At 49.5% G+C, this 21,614-nt stretch overlaps 1 protein-coding gene across 14 annotated transcripts in view; it reads left to right on the top strand.

The window, feature by feature from the left end:
- The window catches only part of ANKS6 (ankyrin repeat and sterile alpha motif domain containing 6), a 66,689-nt gene that overhangs the window by 9,335 nt on the left and 35,740 nt on the right, over positions 1-21,614 (top strand). For all 14 annotated transcript variants that reach the window (XR_010407766.1, XR_010407765.1, XR_010407764.1 and 11 more), the window contains exons 5-12: positions 724-830; positions 2,808-2,956; positions 4,045-4,243; positions 5,020-5,069; positions 8,011-8,220; positions 9,525-9,678; positions 10,522-10,691; positions 17,270-17,453. Coding sequence is in view for 3 of the 14 variants with exons in the window: in XM_064579567.1 (XP_064435637.1) it covers positions 724-830; positions 2,808-2,956; positions 4,045-4,243; positions 5,020-5,069; positions 8,011-8,220; positions 9,525-9,678; positions 10,522-10,691; positions 17,270-17,453 (1,223 nt within the window). In the remaining 11 variants the exon portion in view is untranslated. The remainder of the gene's footprint in view (positions 1-723; positions 831-2,807; positions 2,957-4,044; positions 4,244-5,019; positions 5,070-8,010; positions 8,221-9,524; positions 9,679-10,521; positions 10,692-17,269; positions 17,454-21,614) is intronic.

Genomic DNA, 21,614 nt, shown 5'->3' with positions numbered 1-21,614 from the left:
TTATGCAGGCAGATAAGCTTCTCTAGGTTGATTTCAGTGGAACAGTGATCAGTTTGTTTGGAGTGTTCACACTGATGTCCATGTCCTGTTGGAAATGAACATCGGCTGTTCATACCATTGGCTTCTCGGCACCCGGCAGTGAGACTTGTCCTCACCCTCTCCTTCTGAATAGGCGCCACCATTGGCTGGTGCTTCTGAATCCCTTCTCCTGTCCTCCTGGAGGCCACCTCTTCCAGGTAGGCTGGCCCAGAGGCCAGGAGCTGCATACGGTCTTACAGCGGCCAGGTGGTCTGATTCCAAATTACCAGCCCTTTCCTTGCCCTGTTTCAAGTGATCACAGCACTTAACTGTGTCATCTCGAAGCAGTTTGTTTTCCTATTTGGTCAGCCTCGGGCTTCCGCGTCAGACACCTCGGCCTGTGTGGGGCTTCCACAGTGCGCGGGTCCCGATTTGGGACAGGAGTAGTTGGGACCTGCGTGTGGCATGGTGGCCACATGGTCTTCCTTTTGTTTGTGGAAGGAACACCTAGGCTTTGGTTTCTATCACATTTGGGTCTGACCTGCCCATGGGGTGGGGAAGGAGGAGTGTGAGGCCGTTTGCAGCTTTCCACGCCCTTCTTCCGGGCTCAGAGATGGGGCACTATACTTAATATCAGCTTCCCAGGAGCAAAGCCAGGCTTTGGCTTTCAGTGTGTCTAACTCTGGCTTTTTCTTTCCTCCCCAGGAATAAGGACATTGTCAAATATCTGCTAAACCAAGGGGCTGATGTCACTCTTCGTGCAAAAAACGGGTACACGGCCTTTGACCTAGTGATGCTGCTGAGTGATCCTGGTGGGTTGTTCCCTGAAAAGGGTCATAAACCTGCATGGCCTTTCTCTGGCTAGGAATGGAGAGAATCACCTTTGTTTTCAGCCCTTGCTTACTCATGGGGGAAGTCACTCTCAAGCCCCAAGGGCTCACCACGTGTCCTCAGGCAAGTCGCTTCCCTCCTCAGCAAAGGCTGGGCTGGCACCAGATAATCCCCTGGGTTTCTCCAGCTCCAGCCTTCAGGGAGTCTCCCAAGAGGGAAGGCCAGCGAGACACGCATCTGCCTCAGCAGTCCACAGAAGTCCCAGAATGGTAACTGGGCTTCGTAGCCAGAAACCCTGACTCAGGGAAACAAAAAGTCCCCTTTGACAAGCAGAGTCAGAGACGGAGCAGTGGCCTTCTCTGCTGAATTGCGTAAGTGGAGGCCGCTGGGTCAAGGGCACCCTTCTGGGGCTGTCTCCGTCCCTAGTCCCACCTTTCTTGGTCCCCTTGGGCCCTCCCCCACTATGACAGGCCCTCCTCTGGGACCTGAGGCATACAGTCAGTCAGCTCAGGGGTCAGAGTCTGTCTGTCTGTATGTCTGTCCTGCTTCCTGTTGCCTTGGAGTTTCAGCCCAGGGAGGGAGAGAGGCTGTGAGGCCCTCTGACCCACAGACTTTGAGCCCTGAGCCAGATCCCAACCTGCTGGCCTTGGGAGAGGACTTTACCTCCGTAGTCCCAAGTGGAGTTACCCCTGCTGCTTCTCTGGGCTACGGGGTGGCAGGCCAGAGTGCCCTGCCTCATCGCTGGCATTGCTGCCCTCACCCCAGCCCCCCTGCCGCGGGCCCCACGTGTCTCAGGTGCATACCTGGTTCCACTTCATCCTCGCAGGATGTGTGAGGGGAAGCCGAGCTGCATATCCCCTTGTGGAGGGGAGGTGACCAGGGCCAGGGGAAACGACTTGACCCAGCTGGCGAGGTGGGGTCCTTTGCCCAAGTCCAGTGAGCTCACTCCGTGCAAAGAGTTCGTGTCATTAGAATCCACCCCCTGCATCATGCACGCATTTCTCGAGCAAACTTGTGTCTCACGGTGTCTCTTCTCCCTTGCCGCTGACCACTTCCCCACTGCCTTGTGCATTAAGACCCCCAGTCTCTCCCTAGTCGATTTTTTTCCTGGTGGGTTTGTTTTTAAACAAACTTTTTGCCTGAAATTTTTGAAGACACACATGCTTATTACTGAACACTTGGAGAGAGAAAAAGAAACAGTCATCCAGAGGAAAACACTGTTAATAGTTTGTAGTATTCTCAATTTCGTTTATTTATTTATTTATTTTGGTAACCCAGGTAATAATAATAATACTTAACTTTTCTTTTCTTTTTTTTTTTTTTTTAAAGATTTTATTTATTTATATGACAGAGAGAGACAGCGAGAACAGGAACACAAGCAGGGGGAGTGGGAGAGGGAGAAGCAGGCCTCCAGCTGAGCAGGGAGTCCGATGCGGGGCTCGATCCCAGGACCCTGGGATCATGACCTGAGCCGAAGGCAGACGCTTAATGACTGAGCCACCCAGGCGCCCAATACTTAACTTTTCTTAAGCACTTACCTTATGCCAGACGTGCCCTCGAATCCCCCAGACACCTTTATGTGGTGCATGCTGTCACCCCTTTTCCAGAGACACTGAGAGGTTCCCTCATTTACCTGCACTTGCACAGCCAGGGAGGGGCAGAGGCAGAATTGGAGCCCCTGCCATCCGGCTGCTGAGTGTTCTTTTAAGCCACGCCACCCCCCTGTCTTTCTGTGGGGAGAGGGCTCCTGGTTTTTCTCTCTGGTGAAGTGGATGGAGCCCCGTGGTCTGTTTGCCGCCTCCTGGAGACCAGATGGAGAGGGCGGGGCCTTGCTCCTGGAGTAACAGACTCTGGAGGCCCAGGGCTGGGTTCTGAGGCTGACCGGGGTCTCCTTGAGCCCTCTCCTCATGGCCCAACAGACGTATCTGCAGGTAAAGCGCTGCCTTTTGTGTCCATAGACACGGAACTTGTTCGACTGCTGGCATCTGTCTGCATGCAGGTGAATAAAGACAAAGGCCGGCCCAGCCACCCACCGCCTCTGCCCCACTCGAAGGCCCGACAGCCCTGGAGTGTCCCAGTGCTGCCTGATGACAAAGGCGGGCTTAAGGTTGGCCTTTTCCTGTCCTCAAGGGCTTGAGAGGGTTAGGCTGACGGGGTGGGGGATGCCTGCCGCTTCCTGCTGACCTCGGGCTGCCCAGCAGGAGCAGGAAGTAAGCCGGGGGTGAGCAGTAAAGATGGCGGGTATCGGGGGGACCAAATGCCTCTCCTCCCAGGCCGGGTGTGCACGGCCTCTGCCCCTGCACGTGGGGTACTGCTGCTCGCGCCGTTCTCGGGTCTCCCCGCAGCCCCCGGGCCTGCATCCACGGCCTTCTGGAAATACCAGAACAACCTCCAGTTGCTCATTTCTAACTGCAAGCCGAGTATTTTTCTTCGAATTTCTGCTGCCCATCCTGCTCTACTTGTCTGAAATCAAACTTCCCTCTTCTCCATCCTGTCTGGGGTTCTGGAGCCTCTGCAGATCTGCACACTCTGCCCTTTGTTCCTGTCCGTAGCTCACACGAGCTCCCGCAAGCCCCGGGTCTTCCTCTCTCTTGGTGTTGTTTGCCTGGGTTCCTGCAGCCCTGTGCTTGCTGCCGTCTCCCTGGGCCAGGCCCTCCCAGCCTCCCCTCCCCCTGTGTCGAAGCCTCCGAGCGGTCACGGGGTTATGGGACACCCTGGGGGGTGGCACCAGTCCTCTTTCTAGGTGGGGTGGCATCAGCTGCTGGAGCAGATGGCCCGGGCCTTGCTATGGACACCCGGCACCTCTCACACTCACAGGAGTGGGGGAAAGAGGTTACCCAGTGACTGGTGTCACGGTGTTTGGTGTTGTCTCTTGTCCATCTGTCTGTCTCTGACTCACTCTAAGACTCAGCAAGTTGGCACCCCGTCTGGGTCTCCATTTCTCCATCTGTGCCGTGCGGAGATTGGGGAGCTGAGGGGTGGCAGATGGGGTCCCCTGTCGGACGTGGGCCCCTAAGGGCTGAGTCAGGAGGGATTTAGAGAGAACCATGGCTTTGTGGGAGAGGGTGCGGAGGCCGACTGGGAAAACTTGTCATGCGCCCAGGAGAGCAAGGGGGAAGCATGTGTGAAGTATAGTCACCATCCGGGGGCTGGGTGTTCATGGAGTGTGACCTCTGCTTGACATTCCCTTGGCAGTCCTGGTGGAGCCGAATGTCCAATCGGTTCCGGAAGCTCAAACTGACACAGACCCTGCCCCGTGGGCTCTGCAGCAACCAGCCTTTGCCTTTCTGTGATGAGCCAGAGTCAGCGCTGGACTCCACAATGCGGGCTGCCCCCCAGGGCAAGACAGGCTGCCCGGGGCTTCATGAGGTGGCCCCCACAATGAAAGAGAATGGTAAGAAAACACTGCATGTGCTGTGGAATTTCCAGAATGGCCAGACCCAAATTCTCTGCCCTTTGTCCTATCTCCTGGGCTGATGTCAGAGGTGAGATGCTATTGGGATGTGACACGGGAGCAAAGCAGCTGGTCTGGGGGAGGACCGGCAGGCAGGGACAGCAGTGCAGTCAGCGTGGTAGAATGGGGATGTTGGTGACAAGAGTCCCTGGCAGCTGTCCCACATACCCTGCTGAGGGACCTGAGCCAGTCACTACCTCTCTCTTGCCTCTGATGGGTGCTTTTCCCACCTGTCCAACATGATTGGTCTCTGGCACTGGAAGGGTTTTGAAATAGAATGAGTTATCTGGGGTGGGGGCTTGGGGGTTGGGTAGTGAGCTTCCCACCACTGGAGATATTCAACAGATTGGATGACTTTGCCAGGGCATCAAAGGAGATTCCCACACTGATTGGAGAATTGATTAGATCACATCCCTTCTACCAGACTCCCCGCACCCAGAATAGCTCCTTCAGCATTGTTTGAGACAGCCTGTTGAGCTGGGTGCACCCCTGTCTGGCCCGGCATGGCAGTGGTTTATGGAAAAGCTGAAAACATGCTTTGAGAGATACCTTTTAAATGCTTTCCTTCTATTCAAATATTGAATACCAATTATTATTAAATATTTAATCCCCCAGGAGAGTTGGTTTTCCAGGATGAAGGCTGACCTGGTCACTCATCCTTATGCCGTGAACTTGTTGGGGAGGGTCATTTCAGGAAATTTCCATTTGTCTCTCAGGTCCTGGGAGCATGAGAGGAGACAAAGAAGATGTGTTATTGACAACCATGGTGAGTGTGGGGCTTTTCTAAAAGCATTTCAGGTCTCTTAACAATCATGAGTTGGTTGATTTACAAGGCTGGATGTAGACATGTGTCTGTCTTTGTGGTGGTCACAGATGGGGTTGATACCAAAATGTGTAACAATGGGCACAGCTCAGGCACTGAGGAATGGGAACCAACACCAGCCAGAAACCGTGGGTAAAGCTGTGCTGGTGCTTAGTGGCCGGATACTAGCCCTGATGGTGTTCGCAGGGAGGCAGCACTGAGGACAGGGCTTTGAACAGTAGGACCTGATGGGGCACCTTGGACTCACCATTTCGGTTATGGGGAGTCAGGGGGAGAGGAGTCACAGAGGAGGCTGTGTTTCCAGCCCGAGAGGCCTCGGTCTCCTCACCTATGAACCTAGGATTAGGTTCGGCTGTGAGTAACAGAAAGTCCTCAAATGACAACAGCATAGATGAGACGGCAGCTTATTTTTTCCAAAGGCAGCTCAGGACTGGTACGTTGACCCGTGGAGTTAGGGACCTGCTTCCTTCTACCCGTGCTTGGCTTCTGTTACCAAGACGGCTGCCAGAGCTGTGGCCATCACTGCGCCATTCCAGCCAGCAGGAGAGATGAGGGGAGAAGCAGGTGTCTTTGAAGTTTCCTGGGAACTCACACATCACTTCCGCTTAGATCAGTTCGGCCAGCATGTGGTCACGTGGGAGTCACTGCACGGGAGGCTGGGAAATGAAGTCTCTGTTCCAGGTGGCTGTGTCCCATTGCAATGCCAGGGGTGTCTACTAAGGAAGATGTGGAAGGATGGATACCGGGGGACAGCTAGCAGTCTTTGACTTAAGGGAGGCTATCCCTCCTGGTTGTTTCTTTGAATAAGTTTATTCCCAGGAAGTTCTTAGCATAGTGCCTAGCTCGCAGTTATCTGCTGTGTGACCTTGGACGTGTGACTTCACCTCTCTGGGCCTCACGTTGCTCTTGTTTGAATGAGAGCCTCCTGGTTGGGGTTGAACTCAAGTCCATTTAGCTCTAAGACCTTGATCTGGAGGCTGGCCAGGAGAGGGCAGTATTGGAGAGGAGAAGGGAGCAGAAGCACCCCCAAGAAGGCCTCAGCTGCCTCAGGGACCAGCCGCTCCAGGCGCCACGGGCTGAGTGCTGACGGATCTGCTGTCTCCGCCCTGCCCTGCTATGCAATAGGTGTGCATCCGTGTCTCTAGACCAGTTTACCAAGGTGGGAGCTGGTGCTGCCTGACACTTGATAATCTCATTAAATAGCAGTAATTACTTTTGTATGAAGACAAGGGCTGTTACTGAAATTTTAGAAGATGCAGTAAAGTATAAAGAAGAAACATAAAGTCACCGTTGATGATGCATATGATCATGACTGACATCTTGTGCTATATATCTTTTTTGAGTATTTTTCTAGCCACTTTTTTTAGCATCTACTAGTGTATTATGTCATGTGTTAACAATGGCAAATACGTCCCACTTACTTAACAAGTGCCAGCCACTACTCGGAGCACTTAACGTATATTCGCTCATTCAGTCTCCCCGGCATCCCTGCCTGTGAGGTTGGCAGTGTTCTTTTCCCCATACGGTGCTGAGCCTGACTTATTACCAGTTCATGTGATCATCTGTTGCGTGTCATTAAACACTCTTTAGCCACATTGCATTGAATGGCTGCATGATACGACCTTCCATCATGGGAATGTGCCTCACGGACCAGTGAAGGCTCACCTGTTGGACTCTGGGGTTTTTAGTTTTTTGTTGTTTCACAGATCTGATGAATAGTCTTATGCCTCAGTTTCCCCCGCTTGCCTGATTGTTCCCTTGGAGTAAATATCTAGAAATAGAATTGCTGGGTCAGTGGGTGTGAATGTCATTGCCTTCCAGAAAGTTTGCAACAATTTAGACTCTGTCCCCAAGGAGTGAAAATGCCATCTGTGGTGGGTTTGCAGTCCTCTTCCAGTCCAGCCCCCATTGCTGGATGAGGTTGCTGAGGTCCAGACGGGACAGCACCGTTCACGGACTCTCAGAAGAGCTCAGGACAGCCAGGGTGGGACCCAGCATGCCCAACCGCCGCCTGCCTTGCACGTCCCTGTCCCACCTCCTCGTGCCCAGTGGAAGGCAGCAGTGTGCTGGCCTGCCCTTCGGCAGATGGAGGACGGCCAGGGAGCCCTGCCGAGTGGGCGTTTGCAGCCATCCTTGTGGAGATGCATGCCTGCCCGGCTCCTGAGGCAGGTTGAGCTGTGGGATGCCCTTCCCTGCAAAGCACCATCTGGCGCCAAGTCCACCGTCTTTTCTTAATTAAAGTTAGTATGGACTGTGTGAATGCTTTTCCTTGACAATCCACCAGTCATCATTGTGTGGATTTTATACTAACCCCAAATCACATTTTCAAAATATAAAATTACAGTTAAAAATGTCAGCAGTGGGAGGTGTGGCTGGAGTAGGAAGGGTGGGGTGGGATGGGGAAGGGAGTGTTTGCTGGGCTCCCAGAGAGCCAGCCTGGGCTTCCCGGTCCCCCCCGCCGTTGCCCTCCCCCATCCTCCTGAGACCCCCAGCTCTGCATGCACGTCCTGTTCCTCTGGCTGCCAGGCCTGCCTGCGTTCTGCTCCCTGGGCCTGCAGTGCCCTTTTCCCCAGCCCCCCAGGGTCCCTGTCACAGCACATTCAGCATCCCTTGGTCCCCTCCCCCAGCTCCCCATCCCCTCTGTCTCCATTCTAGCTGCTCTGATGGACATAAAAGAAGCTGGGGGTTGGAGCAGAGTAAAGGAGGGTATTGCTTGGTTGCTGGGAGAAGAGCAGAGGATACCACATGGGTTTCTGGCCGGGTGTGTATTGGGAGGGGTGAGGGGGTAAATGACGGTGCCATTCTCTGAGAAGCAGGAGAAACCTGGAGAGTTCCGTGAAGAGCCCCACCGGGGCTTGTCTAACCCACAGCCTGTCTTTTTCAGCTTCGCAATGGAGCCCCCTTCCCCAGACTCCCGAGTGACAAGCTGAAGGCAGTCATCCCCCCTTTCTTACCCCCTTCCAGTTTTGAGCTGTGGAGCTCGGATCGGTCCCGGACATGTCACAGTGGGAAGGCTGAGCCCGTGAAGACCGTCCTGCCCCAGAGAGCCAGCAGGGGCGCCCCCGTGGGCGTGGCTGGTGGGAGCACAGACGCTGTAAGTCACCCGGTGGATGTGCTTTGACATGTCACTCACCACTCATTGAAGTTGGCGTGTGTTTCGGGCAGAAGGGACCTCAGACCTGCTAATCCAGCAAGGTCGAAGCTTTTAATTTCTTTTAAATGAGTGTTATCCTTTTGTCTCACGAATCCTACAAAGGGACTTAACTTTATAAACAGATTAAAACATAGTGTGAAGGGAATGAAAGTGGGGGCCGCTCTTCTCTGCCTTTTCTATGGAGCCCCGGATCTCCAAGGAGCACAGCCTGAAGACCTGATGTAATCCAACCTTCCCTTTAATAGATGAGGAGACTGGGACCCAGAGAGGGGAAGTAACCTGCTGCAGAGCACCCAGCCACATCACGTGGGCTGGGGACCAGGAGTCAGGTTCTTGGTTTCTTTTTTTTTTTTTTTTAAAGATTTTATTTATTTATTTGAGACAGAGAGAATGAGAGGGAGGAGGATCAGAGGGAGAAGCAGACTCCCTGCCGAGCAGGGAGCCCGATGCGGGACTCGATCCCGGGACTCCAGGATCATGACCTGAGCCGAAGGCAGTCGCTTAGGTTCTTGATTTCGAACCAACTTCCACATTACGTCATTGCTCAGGTCCATGACAGGAGCAAACACTAAGAGGCAACTGTGTGCACTACTGGTATTTTCTTATACCACAAGGAGTGGGACTTGTAGCTTTTTTCCCAGAGTTGCTTGTGACTTTGTGGCCCTTTGTGTGTCTCTGTAATGTCCCGAGGTAGTCCCTGTTGGTGGGGGAGGTTATTTCCATGTGTGTAGACTCCACACCGTAGATTCAGTAAATGGCAAACCAAAGGTGAGGACTCAGGGCCCTGCGCTGTCATTGTGTGATCAGTGACCAGAAGACCTGAGAGCCCCCAGCTCTGTCCCTAAAACGGGGCTGACCTTTGCTCGCTGCTGCCTCCGGGGGCTGTTGCAATAGCCCATCTGTAGTGGGAGAGTGAGCCTGGCCCCTGGAGGTGCCCGACATGGGCAGGGCTGGCTTGCATCTAGTCTGCACTGTGGGAGGGGTTGAGTGATGCTCAAAGTGCGGTGACTCGGGGACCGATGTCATGGGGGCATGGCCTGAGCTAATGGTCTGGTTGTCAGCGGCTAGAAGTGAACTCGCTGGGGGACTCCTGGCGGGCTGAGCACCAATTGGCGAGGGTGTGCCAGGCGACAGGCATCAGCTAGGGTGAGCCAGGGGAATCCGGGTCCCTCCCCGCTGTGATCATGTGTGCCCAGAGGAGGGAACAACACACCCAAACCACAACACCCCACTTATTCTTGCAGACTCCTGTGAGGCCCGTTAAATTTCCATCTCTCTCCAGAAGCCCCGCCTCTCCTGCCAGTTCTGGAAACTTCAACCACTCACCTCATTCCTCAAGCAGCTCCAGTGGGGTAGGGGGCTCAAGCAGGCACGGTGGGGAGCTGCATAACCGCTCAGGTGGGTACCAGGCAGGGCCACTCAGGGGAGGCGGGAGGGTCCCCTGGGGCTGCGGGTGTGAATGGCCCCCTGCGCTTGCTCGGTGGACAGTCCCAGGAGCAACTGTACACACCCTGTCTTCCTCCTTCATGTGGCTCAGGGATTCTTCAGTGAATTCACAGTGTTGCCCTTTGCCCTCCAGAATGGCACTGTTCATACTCGTAAAATACTTAACAACAGCACGTGACACCTAGTTATCCCCTTACCGACGTTGGTATCGGTGTCCTCCCTTGGATCCTCCCTAGCCCTGGATAGTATCACTTTCCCCTGTCCTCTCATAGTAATGCAAGGTTGCTGGTGGGTTTGGGACAACTGGGCAAGGGAACATGGCAGTCCACTGAGTACTGCGGGGTGAGGAGGTTACCGACACAGCTGTGGGAGTGGTGTTGGTAAGGCCCTGGAAGGGGGGTCCGAGGGCGCACGCTGGTCGGGCAGGCTGTGCGGCTGCTGGAAGGGGCAGTGTGGGGACTGCTGTGGGCGGCCAGGCCAGGGCGTCTGCCTGCGGGAGGCCGCACAAGCTGGCTGTGGCGTGGGGAAGGTGAGGACAAGCTGATCGTACCTGCGCTGCCTCTTTCAACACCTCTCACCATGATGCCTTCGGAGCATGATGGCCACTGTGTCCTCTCCACCTTCGGTTTTCACGCACAGGCCTCTTGTGGTCAACCTGGACCCACAGCCACACGGGGTTAGGGGGGCGTCTGGGAAAGGCGTTTCCAGCTCCGTAAGGTCAGCACACAAAGTCCACCACACCCCTGTTGCTGGACCCTGGACCCCTGGCAGTCATTTCTGTTCCTCTTTCCTCAGGTGGTAGCATAGACAGTGTCCTGTCACAAATTGCTGCCCAGAGGAAGAAAGCAGCCGGATTATCGGAGCAGAAGCCCAGCCACCAGTCAAGTCCCCTTGGGCCAGCACCAGGGTCCAGCTCGTCGGAACTCCCAGTCTCCCCTGCAGGCGGTGGCGGTCCCGGTGGCAAGGTGTGTGTTCTGTTTCTCTCTCCTTCTGTTACACTCTTGGGTTCTGTCCTCACGTGGCTCATGTGCTGGGGAGCACGGGCAGTGCCGAGGTCGTGGGACGGGACTCGAGACAGGCCCCTTGCAGCCGGCTGCTCCCAGGCTGTCTGCGGAGGGCTGGATCAGGCCGGCGGTTGCCAGGGTCCCACCCTGTGCCCTCGGCCGCCTGCACATGTGCGTCTACCTCCCACCTGATCTGCAGGGCATCTCCAGGTGCCTCACTCAGCCTCACACTGTGTACGTTGGTTCATAGCTTAGAGCCAAGAAGTGTGGAGCACTTCAGGAGCAGACTGCCTGGGATGAGATCTCAGCCCCACCCTTGAGCATTTTGCGGGGGGCCCGGCCCCTGGCCGGTCTGTGGCAGCTGTCAGTGCTGACGTGCCCAGCAGGAGTGGTCGCGCCCCCACCTTATGCCTGCACCGTGCACGGCTCTGGGGTGGCTGCTTCGTGCCTAGCGCTGCTGGCAGCGAGGGTGCGGCGGTCTGTCTGACGGCTCTCAGACTGTCACTGCGGACTCCGGCAGTGAGGAGGGGGCATGCCGTCGGGGCACAGATGGGGGCCGCTCCCCAGGCTTGACGGCATCAGTGACACCTACAGGGGGTCTGAAGGATGAGGAGCCAGATGACGGCGACAGGGGTGAGGCTGCTCCAGGGTAAGGCACTCCAGAGGGGAAGAGCTGAAGCAAGGTCGGAAGGCAGGCCAGAGTTGGAGTCTCACCTGTCTGTCCGGCAGCATTCCTCCATTGATGCAGCCCAAGAGCAGGCAACACGTTGTTAGTTTCTGTGTGGAGTTTGCGTGGCCCTCCACGTGCCCCCCTCCGGTGGTTCAGTGTAGCCCATTTTGTCCTGTGAGAGGACCCCACATCCAGGCACTATCCCACTCTTTATATTTTTTTAGATGTCTTAAGCTTTTTCCCTGAGAAAAGTTAGATCATGTGAAAGCCTCACCCCTGGACCCTTGCCCAGAAGTGCCTCCAGAGATTATGTTTTAATGGATGTATGAGAAATAATCTTCATTTTCTGCCCACCACTGTTGGTTACATAACTTTTGGTTATTCAAGGTCCCTTTTGCAATCAGACATACATAATTAGGTTCCCATTATAATAGAGCTCCAGAAAGTTTCTCTGTCCCTATGCGTTAGCATATTTTCCATTATATTGAAAATTATTTGTGTAATAAGATCTGTGTAATGAGTTCCCTTTAGAATTCAGCTCTAGAAAAATGTCTCTACTGATACTTTCATACATTTTCTTTCCTTAGATAAAAAGAATTATATAATTATTTCTCTTTTTGCTTTTGCTGCTAGGAAACTCAGAGCTACTAATTAAAGTAAGTCTTCTTGTCTGGGCTTTGATATAGTTTTCCTCTTCTCTGTTGTTTAAGAATTTCTATTTCTATTTGGATGATCTTATGATGTGTTAGATATTGTTAGCTTCCTTTAACTGGTGTTCAAAATAGGTAGGCATCTAAATTATAAGTTAACTTATCTCCCTTGGCTGCGTCTATTATATATAATCTATGTACAAGTATATTCTGATGAAAGGAGATTGTGTCAAAAGATGCATTCAGGAAACAAACTGGGGAAACTATCCAGTTCAGTGATCACCTGATACTCCTAACAATGTTGGGGAGCTCTCTAAAAATTCAGGTTTCTGGGCTCCACCCAGCATAACTGAATGAGACTCTTCAAGACAGGATCTGAGGACTCTGATTTTCCCCCCAGAGAGTATTGCAGCCAGCCCAGCCCAGGGCTTTTAGAAACAGCTGCCCTAAATCAAAGGACACAAGGAGTGGGCTTTCTGTCAAAGGCTCCAGCAGCAAAATGGAGACATGAAGTGCTTGTCAAAGACTCCCCTAGGAAGAATTAGAAATTAGTATTCAAAATAGGAGCTTCCTGAATCTGGTTTTTGAACTTTACTTCAGACAAGCACCACTGTAATGGTGGAATAGTCACAAGACATGGCTTTGCCATGTTCACGAATCAACCTGAGGTGAACCTGGGGAGAACCAGGGGGTGAGGGACATTTCAGTGTGTGTGTCAGTGCTTCCCAGACCTCTGGAGGCCCAAAGTCCCACTGAGTACATCAGCTCTCTATTCCCACCCTAGAGCCTAGTGGTTTAAAACAAAAAGCATTTCTTTAGCTTGTGAACCTGTGGGTCAGCATTTCAGTCTGGACTTAGCTAGTCAGTCGTTCTGGTCTGGGGGGAATCACTTATACATTTGGCTGTTGGCTGGGGTGACCAGGATAACTGGGCCATGTGTGCCCACAACAAGCTTAGATATGTTCTCATGACAACAGCCAAAGGCATGAGTTGAAAACCAACCAGGTTGTTTAAGAAGTCAGCACACCCACTGCAGGAGAACACACAGAGTTACATGGGAGGAATTGAGATGACACTATTAACACAATCAGTCTGCTATACTGGGAACCCCGGTAATAGTTCAAATATTTCAGAGCACCCCAAATAATCATATTTATCTGTCCCCCCACCCCTACCAAATAATGCTGCCCACAAGATCCAGAGTATCATGCTTCTTTGCTTTGGCTGGGATAGATCTGGTTAGTCGGGATATACTAATTATCTCCTGCTTAATTAGAAGCTGTATTATTGAATGTCCTTCTTTATAAAAAAGCAGAAAGAAGAATTTATTAACAATATATGCAACTAAATGACAAAATCTTTCAAAATCTAAGAGAGGGACTTGTTGTTCCACTCTGGGATGTGGTTAGAAGGAGCATTAAAGGCTTAGCAGAAGGAGAGGTGTACCCATTTCCATGCATTAGAACTATTTATCTTAGCCTCTGCTATCCTAGTTAAGATGTACAACTTTACCAAATATTACAAGACCTACAAAAAGGCATGAGAAACTGCACTCCCAAGAAACAGCAGTCATCAGAACCTGACTCAGATATGACAAAGATGTTGGAATTACCAGACAGTGAATTTAAAAGAACTATAATTAATTGTTAAAGGCTCTAATGGAAAGTTTGAACATGGGAGATCATAGCTATTTCAGCAGATCGATGGAAACTCTAAGAAAGAATCAAATGAAAACTCTAGAAATAGAAAACAGGTAACAGAGACAGGCATGCCTTCGATGGGCTCTTCGGTACACTTGACACAGCCAAGGGAAGAGTCTGTGAAGTGGAAGACAGGGTAAAAGAAATCACCCAAACGGAAGCACAAAGAAAAAAAGAAGTTAAAAAATAAGAACAACAAGAACAACAAAAAAACAGTTGTGGGATAATGTCAAGTGCTCTCACATACAAGTAATAAGAATCCCTGAAGACAAAAAGAGAAAGAGAATGGTAGGACGGAAAGAATATCTTAAAATAATGCCTGAAAAATTCCCCAGATTAATGATAAATGACAAATCACAGATCCAGGAAGTTCAGAAAACACTATAGGATAAATATCAAAAAGAAAACACGTAGCTGTATCCTAGTTACACTACTGAATAAATAACTCCCGTAACTCAACAATAAGAGGGGCGCCTGGGTGGCTCAGTTGGTTGTTTCTGACTCTTGTTCTCAACTCAGGTCTTGATCTCAGGGTCATGAGTTCAAGCCCACATTGGGCTCTATACTAGGGCATGGAACCTATTTAAAAAAAATTGTTTTTAACTCAATAAAATAACCAACAAATTATAAAAAATAGGCAAAATGGATACTTCAAAAATATACAAATGGCAAATAAACATATGGAAAAATGTTGAACATTAGCTATTGGGGAAAATGCAAATTAAAACCACAGCAGCATAGCACTATATACCTAATAGACTGGCTAAAATTAAAACCAAGAATTTAAAGATACAAGTGTTGGTGAGGATATGGAGCTACTGGAACTCAGATGCCAGTGGGAATGCGAAACTACAGCCACCTTGAAAACGTTTGGCAGTTTCTTATAAAACTAAATATGCACTTACCATATGAACTGGCTGTCTCCCTCCTAGATATTTACCCAAGTGTATTTTCAAAAACTGTTCATGCCAAAATCTGTTTGTGAATGTTTATAGCAGTTTTCTCCATAATCACGCCAAACTGGAGACATGTCTTCAACAGGCCAATGGATAGACCAGCTGTGGTACATCCATGTGATGGAACGCTGCTCAGCAGTGGAAAGGACAACACTGTTGACATGTGCAGTAACTTGAATGGATTTTCAAGGCAGTTTGCTGCACCAGCCCCAAAAGTCTACATATTGTATAATTCCATTTATGCGACGTTTTAGAAAAGACAAACCCTTAGGGATGGAAAACAGATCCTTTATTTCTGTGGGTCGGGATGAGGGGGAGAGTGACTAGAAAAGGACTGGACAAGGGAATTTTGGAGGTGATGGAACTGTTCTTGTATGGTACACAACTCTGCGTTTATCAAAACCCAGAGAATTTTACACAACCAAGTTATTTCTGCTGTATGCAGATTTTAAAAAACGGTATGAACCAGGAACCAAAGATGGGAATGCAGACCATGACAACAGATCTGTATTACAAATGACTGATGTAAGCACACGTTGGGAGGTGGGGGTGGGGGGAAACTGTCGAGTGGATATGGTAAGGCCAAATACAGACAAATAACCGTACCCAAACACTGTACTCTAATTGATGATTTTTTTTTCTTGTAGGGATATGGGTTAAATTCTGAAACCACTTTACACATAGATACTTTTTGTATACATATACACTTTGTTTATACTAGGGTTGATCAAATAAGTAAATATAACGAGCCCCCTTTTTCACTGTCAGAGATTGAATCAAAGGGGAAATGCCTGAGCAAACCCCATGGATATTGGACTGTTGTCAGAGGTGTCGGTATGAATCAATATGAATGCATGCCTATAAATATGTGTGTGTGTGTGTATATATATATATATATATATATATATATATATACAGATTGATACAGTAGTAAGTGTGGCTGTGTGTATACATGGCTCAGTATACTCTCTTTCCTTGCTCTGTCCACCCTATAAGCAGTGACATCCCAGTAACCACGAGCAACCTAGTACCCAGATTTTGGTTTCTAAATACCACTCTCCAAGAAAAGGGACCAGGGCCTTGGAGAAGTGGTTTATTCCAGTGGTGGGTCAATGAAAATACAAGATGAGCCTAAAGCATTTTATGGTTTCAGAAAGTAAGGAAAGGAGACGGCCTTAAAAAGAAAGAATTAAAAAAAGGTGGGCATGTCAAAAGGACATAGGAGCCCACCTGAAAAATCTCAGTGGCCAAAACTGGAACAATTTGAACAACCATAAAATAAATAGCAATAGTTATTAGATTATAGCCCAAAGAATAGCGTGAATATCCATGAGCCCATACTGATAAGGAATAAATAACTGAATAAACAGGAAAAGGAGCAACTCTTCCTTACAGAATTCCAAATAATAAGTGAAAGGTAAGGAAATAGCAGATCTTATATCATTAGAACATCACAGTAGTATTTGCTGTAGACAAGATCAACTGAAGAATGCTAAAATTACTGGGAGCAACAAGATATTTAGCTCAAAATCTACCCCCCCTCCCCCCAAATATTTGTTAATTATAAAGGGAAAAGGTAGTAACTTCACCATGGAGAAATCAGACAGACACTACCTTAATTAAGTGATGAAGGTCAATGTTATCAGTAATAAGAAATGGGTACTTTGAGATTCCTGGTATGATGCAGTAAGAGTGGCGCATTACCTCTGGGGCCATTAACCCCCAAATCCATAAGCAAATCTAATTATGAGAAAATAAAAGGTTGACCCAAACTGAGGGACATTCTACAAACACCTCAACTCTTCGACAGTGTCAAGGTCATGAAAGACAAGGGAAGGTTGGAGGAGGTCAGAGGGACATGATAAGTCAATGCAACGTGGGATCCTGGACCAGAATCAGGACATCAGGTGCAACAACCAGTGAAATCCGAGTGAAGTCCATAGGTTAGCTAATAGTATTGCATGACTGTTAATTTCGTAGTTTTGATGATTGTGCTATAGTTATGTAAGCTGTTAACATCAGGGGAAGCTGTCTGATGGATACACAGGAATGCTCTGTTCTATCTTTGCAACTCTTCTGTAAGTCTAAAATTTAAAAAGAAGGCACTTTTTTTTTTTAAGCAAAATGACACACAAGGGAAAAATGATGTGTTCTTTGGTGGAAGGTTGGCAATGACTGGTTTAGATCAAGGACCGTCAGGAGCAGAAAGGGACTTCGTGCATTTATAAGCCACACTTCCATTTAGAGCTGGGTTAGCTGAGAGGGAAAGGGACTTGGCCAAGGACACAATGCTGGTAGCCGTACGGGCAGGACTAGCGCCCAGGTTCCTGGCTCCTCAAGGGCTACTTTTTCCATCCTACCCCCTGCCTCTCTGCTCCAGGGGACGATTTTCCTGTGAGTGTTCTGACAATACTGTTTCTGCTTTGCGTGTGTTTTAAAGTAGGTTTCATCGTCCTGGTTAGATAACCTTGCTGAGTCAGCACCCATGTTCCCTGTCGAGTGTGTTTTAATTGCTTCTACCCTCCAGGTGACAGCTTATGTATTTGCTTATTCTTTTCGGCAGAAACTGGAGACGAGCAAAAGGCCTCCGTCTGGAACTTCCACTACCTCCAAGAGCACCTCCCCTACGCTCACACCCTCCCCTTCACCCAAAGGGCACACAGCTGAGTCCTCGGTGTCCTCCTCTTCGTCCCATCGGCAGTCCAGGAGCAGTGGGGGCTCCAGCAGTGGCACCATCACAGATGAGGGTGAGTCCCCCAAAGTCCTGAAATACCACCCTTTCCTCTTTGCCGCTGTGACCTGGCAGGTGCTCTTAATTGCGATAGCTGTCCTAAGTCAGGTCTTTAAGACTTCCAGCAAAAATTCCTATCCCTTTTCTTCCCTGATTCCACCTTGAATTTTTATCTTTACCGTGCTAATGGTATGGCAGGCTCCCTCAGCTGGTTTTTCAGCATAGGTGAGTTTTGTGGACATACCCAAACATGGACTTATAGAGATGCTTCTCCAACACCAGTTATGGACCTTTCCCCAAACCTTGTACAAATCGGAATTCTGTCATTTGCAAGTAATGCAGTGTCCACTCAACCTGGTTTAAGCAAAAGCAAACAACATAATTTGTTGGCTCATAAAGTGGAAGCGTCTAGGGTGTGCTCCAGGCATGTGCAGATCCAGGTACCTTGGGAGTGTTTCTCCATATCTCAGGTAGGCTCTCTTTCAGTGGTGGCAAAGTTGTCCCCCAGGAACTTCAGGCTTACTTATTTTTCCTGCTAACTTGGCCACAGAAAGCAGAAACCGTGCTACTTTCTTAGCAGGTCCAGCAAATCCTGGGGTAGACATCATTGGCCTCCCTTGGCTCTGTTTACAGTGACGGGCCATCTGACCGTGTGTCCGTGGCAGCGGAATGTGCCCGTTGGCCAGGCACAGGTCCTGGGTCTGCCTTTGTAGCTGGGGTCAGGGTCTGAGCTACGGACCTGGAGAGAAGTGGCTCCTCGAAGGAAAATCGCAGTGCCGTTTCTAGAAGGAGGAGGGCGTGGATGGTGGGCAAGCAGAGGCAATAGCTGTCGCCTGTAACCAGGAGAACTTTAGAACCTGGGCGCGTGAACTGCAAGTGGGGATAATGCAGAAAGGACAAGGGAGTGGAGGCCCAGCTGCGAGGCCTCAGATGAAGACAGGAAGAGATAAAAGACAAAGGGAGATGAAGAATCCTGTCCTTTAAACTGCTGTCTGGTGGTCTGGGGATGGGAGGCGGAGCGGGGGCCGGGGGGCGGGGCGGGCAGGTGGCGGGAGAGGGAGCAGAGCTTTGGTAAGAGACGGGGCCCAGGCAGATGCAAATCAAGTAGTGTGTCAGAGAGGGGAGAGAAATCTCAGGTGTGTGAGGGCCTCATGCTCACGCGAGGGCACCTGGCTGCAGGGAGGAAGGGGCTGAGCACGCTCTGCCCAGCAGGTGATAAGCTGAAACCAGCTGCACCGGCTGTGGTCTGGACTGAGTTGATAAGTGCATGCTGCCATTGACATCCTCTGTATTCGGGGGCCACTTTTATTTTTTTGTGATATCTAATGCCATCATTTATAACAGCTTCAGAGAGTCACTAGCAACCCCATTCTATGGGGATGTGAAAACACATCCCTAACTGTGTTTTCTGTGTGGGTTTTAGTTCCCCACTCATGAATTCTCCTACTGTGGAAGCTTTTAGGAATCTAAACTCCTAGAGGTTCAGTTAGGTACTCATACCCCACCTTTCTCCAAAACAGAGTTGAGACCGTGGATATCTGTATGCACTGTCCATGCCCACTCTTTTCCCTCTCCCTCATCATTTAAAAAGGTTTGCAAAGCCCGAGTTGGGATAGAAACAAAAGAGGAACTGATAGCAATTTCTTTTTAGATTAATTTCTCTGGTGTAGAAAGCCTAGCTCTCCCTTCCAGAGTTCCTGTGTCCTGAGGCAGCATGAGATTGTCACAGGACAGAGCTGCAATCCATCCCCCAGACAGCCACTTTTTATGACACTTGTGTGGGAAATGTGTGGCCCCAGTCGTGGACTACATGCAAGCCTTTGCCTGCCCCATCTTTCCACCTGCGGCGCTCTTGAGACCCCCTCCCTCACAGGGGTGAAGCCTGTGTACTGGGTGACCTAACCTGTGCTGGCTGTTAGGATACCTCACAGCCTGGCTGGGGCTTCGGGTGCAGGCAACGTAATAGCAGTAGGGATTGTGACACAGATGGGGGCAAATCTGAGTTAGCGGCAGAGCGTCGGGTGCCACGGCGGGCTTCACCGAAGAGCAGGCCTTCAGGCCAGAGGGCTGAGGAGAGGCGGGGCGGTGGCGGACCAGAGTCAGTTGTCGAATTGATAGGAAATGTACAAGCCAGTGATTAAACACAGCTATTAAAAGTTAAATTACAACCAAACAACAATACCTGTGTGCATATATAACATAATACCTACATATGTTATGAAAATATATGTATATATATTATGTAAAAATATAATATGTAAAATATATATATGTAAAAACAAAGTATATGTAAAATATATATGAAAAAATATAAATATGTAAATCTATGTAAAAGCGAATCTATATAAGTGTGTGTGTGTGTGTGTGTATATATATATATATAAAAGAAGCCAAAGAAAAGAAAAAGTCAAATTATGTGAATTTATGTAATTATACTAATTATATTAAATTAAAGGTATGTGGTATTTAAAACAAAATATATTATTAACTTTTTAGTACAGAACGTCTGTGCTCTTTATGCAATAGAAATACTATATAATGATATGCTACTATGCACATCCCTTCCCAGTTCCACTTTCAGGAACGTTGGTTATAGTTGGTAGCTTGAAATTAGCCAGGAGGGGGCACTGACTCCATGATGTCAGCAAATGCCACCAGTCAGGGTTTGGTTTGTTGTCTCCTAGAGCATCTAGATGTCATCTAGACAATGTTGGAGAAAGTGTTCATTTTGCAGGAGAAAGTTAGAAGTGTGACTAGCACAAATAATTGAGAAAATAGTCTTTCAGGATTTTCAAATCATTATCTCACTCTGCCCAGTTGCTCATGTGAAGTTCCTATATGCGTCCTCATTGTTCTGTTTCATCTTACCTGTTCCCGTAGACGAAACTATCCAGCGGCAGCCATATTGGAACTGTAGTCCTTGGCTATGGATTAAGAGGAGGGCGAAAATCAGTGAAAGCATTCAGTGAGGTGCCTGAGATGCCATGCAAGCATTGGCGAAATGGAATTTGTGAGAAACAATATTGTGTAGTGTATTATTATATGTAAATTGAGTGCTACCTGTCCCTTATACGTGTCCCTCAGTAAAATCTTCAGTAAACTGCCATAGCTACCTATGTACGCACACACATTTTCCCTCAGAGAGCCGGTTGTTAACCACTTAGCACACCACTGTGGGGAGAGGCTGTGTGTGGAGGGAACAGCAGGAGCAAAGCTTTGGCATCATGAAACAATCAGTGGGTTCTGTGTGGACCAGGACTCGCTTCATGTCATACATCCTAGCTCAGTAGCACTCTTCTGTGAAGCCTTTTCCAGTCCTTCAGGCTGGTCAGCTGTCCTCCCTGTCCCCTGATTCCCTTGTTAATACCCCTTATCATAGCACCTGTCACCAGTGAGAGACATGGCGGAAGGGGTGGGGTGCGTAGCACAGGCCTGGGAGCTGGACGACTTGGTGTGAAAGCCTGCTCTGCCATGGACCAGCAGTATGATCTTATCCAGGATGTGCTAGGCAACCTTTTTATACCTCACTTCCTCTGTAAATGAGGACGATGATAGGATGGAGCTCATGGGGTTGTTGTAAAGAGCAGATGGGTTATCCATGTGTGGGGTGCCTGATGGTGCATCAACCTCATCATTTCATCTTCCCAGCCACACTGAGCTCCTTCACAGCACAGACCTTTCCATCCTTGCACTCTCAGCATGTAGTAGACATGTTGGTAGCCACTGTTGAATGAATGAGTTAAAAGAAGGAACTCAGGTCTCCTAACCTCCCCTCCACTCTTCTGTGAATTGCACCTATGGCCCCAGGACCTTTGCACTTGCTGTTCCTTCTGCCTGAATACTGCCTGCTGATCTTTCCCTTGGTATTACACAGTTCATCCCTTCATTTACTGCTCAAATGGTACTTTATAAAGGAGCCCTTTGTTAACCACCCTCTATAATAAACAACGTTCTCCTATTCCCTGTTATCTACCCCTACCCTGCTTCCTTCGTCCTCACTGCCTTTGGCCCGGCAGCCTGCTTATCTGTTTTGGTCTTTGTTGGGTCCCTAGTGCCTAGTCTGGTAAATCCCTGTTGAATGTGTCAGTGAATATTGTTTCAAGCCACCCCCACCTCCCACTAATGCTAGTCTTGTCTCCTTTCTTCACCCTCCCTGCTCTGAAATCTTGCTATCCAA

This window comes from Mirounga angustirostris, unplaced genomic scaffold, assembly GCF_029215605.1.
Source record: "Mirounga angustirostris isolate CCGP_5_RB_7025 unplaced genomic scaffold, mMirAng1.0.hap1 SCAF_15, whole genome shotgun sequence".
Taxonomy (NCBI): domain Eukaryota; kingdom Metazoa; phylum Chordata; class Mammalia; order Carnivora; family Phocidae; genus Mirounga; species Mirounga angustirostris.
Note: the sequence above shows the minus strand (reverse complement) of the source record. Positions and strands in the feature narration are given on the sequence as shown.